The sequence below is a fragment of the Octopus sinensis genome, unplaced genomic scaffold (genome assembly GCF_006345805.1).
Source record: "Octopus sinensis unplaced genomic scaffold, ASM634580v1 Contig09277, whole genome shotgun sequence".
Classification (NCBI taxonomy): domain Eukaryota; kingdom Metazoa; phylum Mollusca; class Cephalopoda; order Octopoda; family Octopodidae; genus Octopus; species Octopus sinensis.
Window position 1 is genome coordinate 96,296 of NW_021831752.1, and position 2,640 is coordinate 98,935.

General features: G+C 39.2%; 1 protein-coding gene across 1 annotated transcript; it reads right to left on the minus strand.

Moving 5' to 3' along the window:
- Nucleotides 1-448: 448 nt before the first annotated feature.
- On the minus strand, nucleotides 449-1,507 carry LOC115228052 (serine/threonine-protein kinase Nek10-like). The gene is made up of 2 exons (XM_029798728.2): nucleotides 1,085-1,507; nucleotides 449-875 (listed from the first exon to the last, which is right to left on the minus strand). Exons 1-2 carry the CDS (start codon nucleotides 1,505-1,507, stop codon nucleotides 672-674), a joined length of 627 nt encoding a protein of 208 aa, XP_029654588.2. The 3' UTR covers nucleotides 449-671.
- Between the last annotated feature and the right edge of the window lie 1,133 nt (nucleotides 1,508-2,640).

Below are 2,640 nucleotides of genomic sequence, written 5' to 3' on the forward strand. Positions count from 1 at the left end.
GTTTCTGCACGTTCGGCGAAATGTTTTTTGAAAATAACCTTCTTCTGAATCTTTCCACGACAAGAATTCGTACTTGGTTATTTCCAGTGGGTTGGAGCTGCCAAAGTAATAGAATACAGTCACCTCTCCTATTTGGGTCAACTTATTCACAATTTCCAGCATCTGGATAACCGGATCGCTCCTAATTCTCATGTTCGAGTGACACATTGATAGCCCACTCTTGCTGGCTGCGATGTTGACAGAAGGACTAACAGCAACTCGACGTCGGAGGCTGATCTCGAGTTTGCTGCCCAAATTTGCTCACGTAAAGACAGTTCTCTACTCCTGAATCAGTGCTGAGTTCCACGTTGGAGACTGGAAATAGTCACACTCATCGACCTGAGTCGGGAGGGTTTTCTTTGTAGAATTTGTCGGGTCTAATTTTAGTCGGTGGTTTTATTACTTGTATGTTTGTTTGTTGAGACTTTTTTGCATGCGAATTGTGGACCTGTGATTGGACTCGAAATACTTGATCATTTTATCGCTGACTGAGGTACCAATTTGCTCAATGTCTGGCCTGTCCTCCACTGGCACGGTGAGACACCTCACATTAAATTATAATTCAACTTGGAAATAAGTGTTTGCAACTGGTGAGAATATTTTTGAATCGGCGAGTATTTGCCCTCCACAATCTACGATTTTATTCTGTGTGTTACGTTTGTGACTAGTTCAAGCATATTCTCTCCATTAAATGGCAATTTATGTTGACAAATATTATAAAGGACACATCCCATTGACCATATGTCCACTTTATTTGTGTAGTCTTTGTTCAGTACTATTTCTGGACTAGACCATTTAAATCCAACAGATGCACCAGCAAAATGACCTTGTCCCCACTGCGGACATGACAAAATCCTCTTTTGACGTGTTAACCCTGGCAAGCCCAAAATCGGCTGGTATAAGCAACATAGGCTACTTATTGTTATTCTGTCGTTTTCCCCGATTATAATGTTCTTGCATGTTAGATCTCTGTGGATAATGTTTTTCTCCACGTGCAGGTAGCGGAGAGCCAGTATGAGCTGCGTATTTTGCACACCAATGTCACCTGGACTGTCATTCCCCATATTCTGTCCTCTTCGATGTTTTGGTCACGTTCTTGAGCGTAGAACACGAAATGGTCGATGGAAATTCCGTCGATATAATCCATCAAAATGTAAAGGGAGTCGTTTTCGAGGAATGTTTTGTAATATTTGACAATGTTTGGGTGGTCCAGTTCTTGTTCTATCATGGCCAATTCCCGGATGGTGTTCTCAATATTTCCATCTGTTAGGTTTCTAAGCATCCACGTCTTTATCTGCAAGTTCTTAGTAAAACTGCATGCCTCTTTGATCGCAAACCACTTGTTGCCGTCATTCTTTTTGGCACAATAAACAACCCCAAAGGCTCCACTTCCAATAACAGAATATAACTGATAATTCCTGACATATCTGGCAGACGTGTTCGACATGCATTTCAACTGTTCTATCATTTTTTGTATTTTCGTGTCCTTTTGAGTCACGAATTACAATTTTTACAGGCAGGGAGTTGATTTCTTTAACCAGATTCTCATACTTTGTGAGACAGTGTGCGTAGTTGCCTATCCCAATAAATTTGTTGTAAATTTCTGGCGGGAAAAAACATTTGAACATTGTGTGATTTTTCCCTACTATGAAAATAAATCTAAGTGCTCTGATCGCACATGTCTGGGAAATCAAGAGTCAATTAGGAATACTTGAAGGTTGTGAGAAATCGACGATCGGTCGGGACAAGGCAGAATGAGTTTTCCAAGATGGACCAAACCATTATTGCTTATAATTTGTCTGGCACATGCGACGTTCACCGAAGCCTCAGTGATTGCCACACAGGCAGCATATTTTATTTGCAATGCTTGTTCTAACGTAGACTCTTCCTCGATAGCCTGGAATATATTCCACAAAATAACATACTCTATTCGCTGATTTATTGCTTCTGTCCATTTTTGAGGCACTCGCTGGGGTGAAAGATTCATTTACTTTGGTTTCATAAAATTTCCCGTCTCTAGGAAATCGCATTTTAGAAAGACCTAAGCAGATCAATGAATATCGAAATTCCCCCAGTCTGGAATAAAATGTCTCTTAGTTTTTCTGAATGAGTTATGAGGTGAATAGTGGTCCATAAAAGATTCCATGTGAGGACAGCATATCTGAACTTGAGTCCACTTTGTATTAAATTCGACCTTATATATACCTCAGAATTATCGGAATTCCTCCAAGAATGTTAATCAGATCTTTAGCTTTCTCATTCACTGAAATTATGTTGAGAATATTGCCAGCCAATCTAAGTAAATTATGAGTTGAATGTCACAATTTCGAGGAGACATGTCCATCTTCAACAATTCGGAGTAGATTTTCGAAAAGAGTGAGATCGTATATAAATTCACTTGAACGTGGTCTGAAATACATACAATGGTGTACATTTGGACAGCAAAGGACACTGTGTAGAGGGAACTGTCAATTATGGACAGTTTCGTTGCTTTTTGAGTGAGTTTCGAGAGCTTAATAAATAATTAATTATTTTTAAATACAATTCTGACAGTATTTTTGAATTCTTGAGACATGATGATTTGTTCTTGGTTTATTTGTA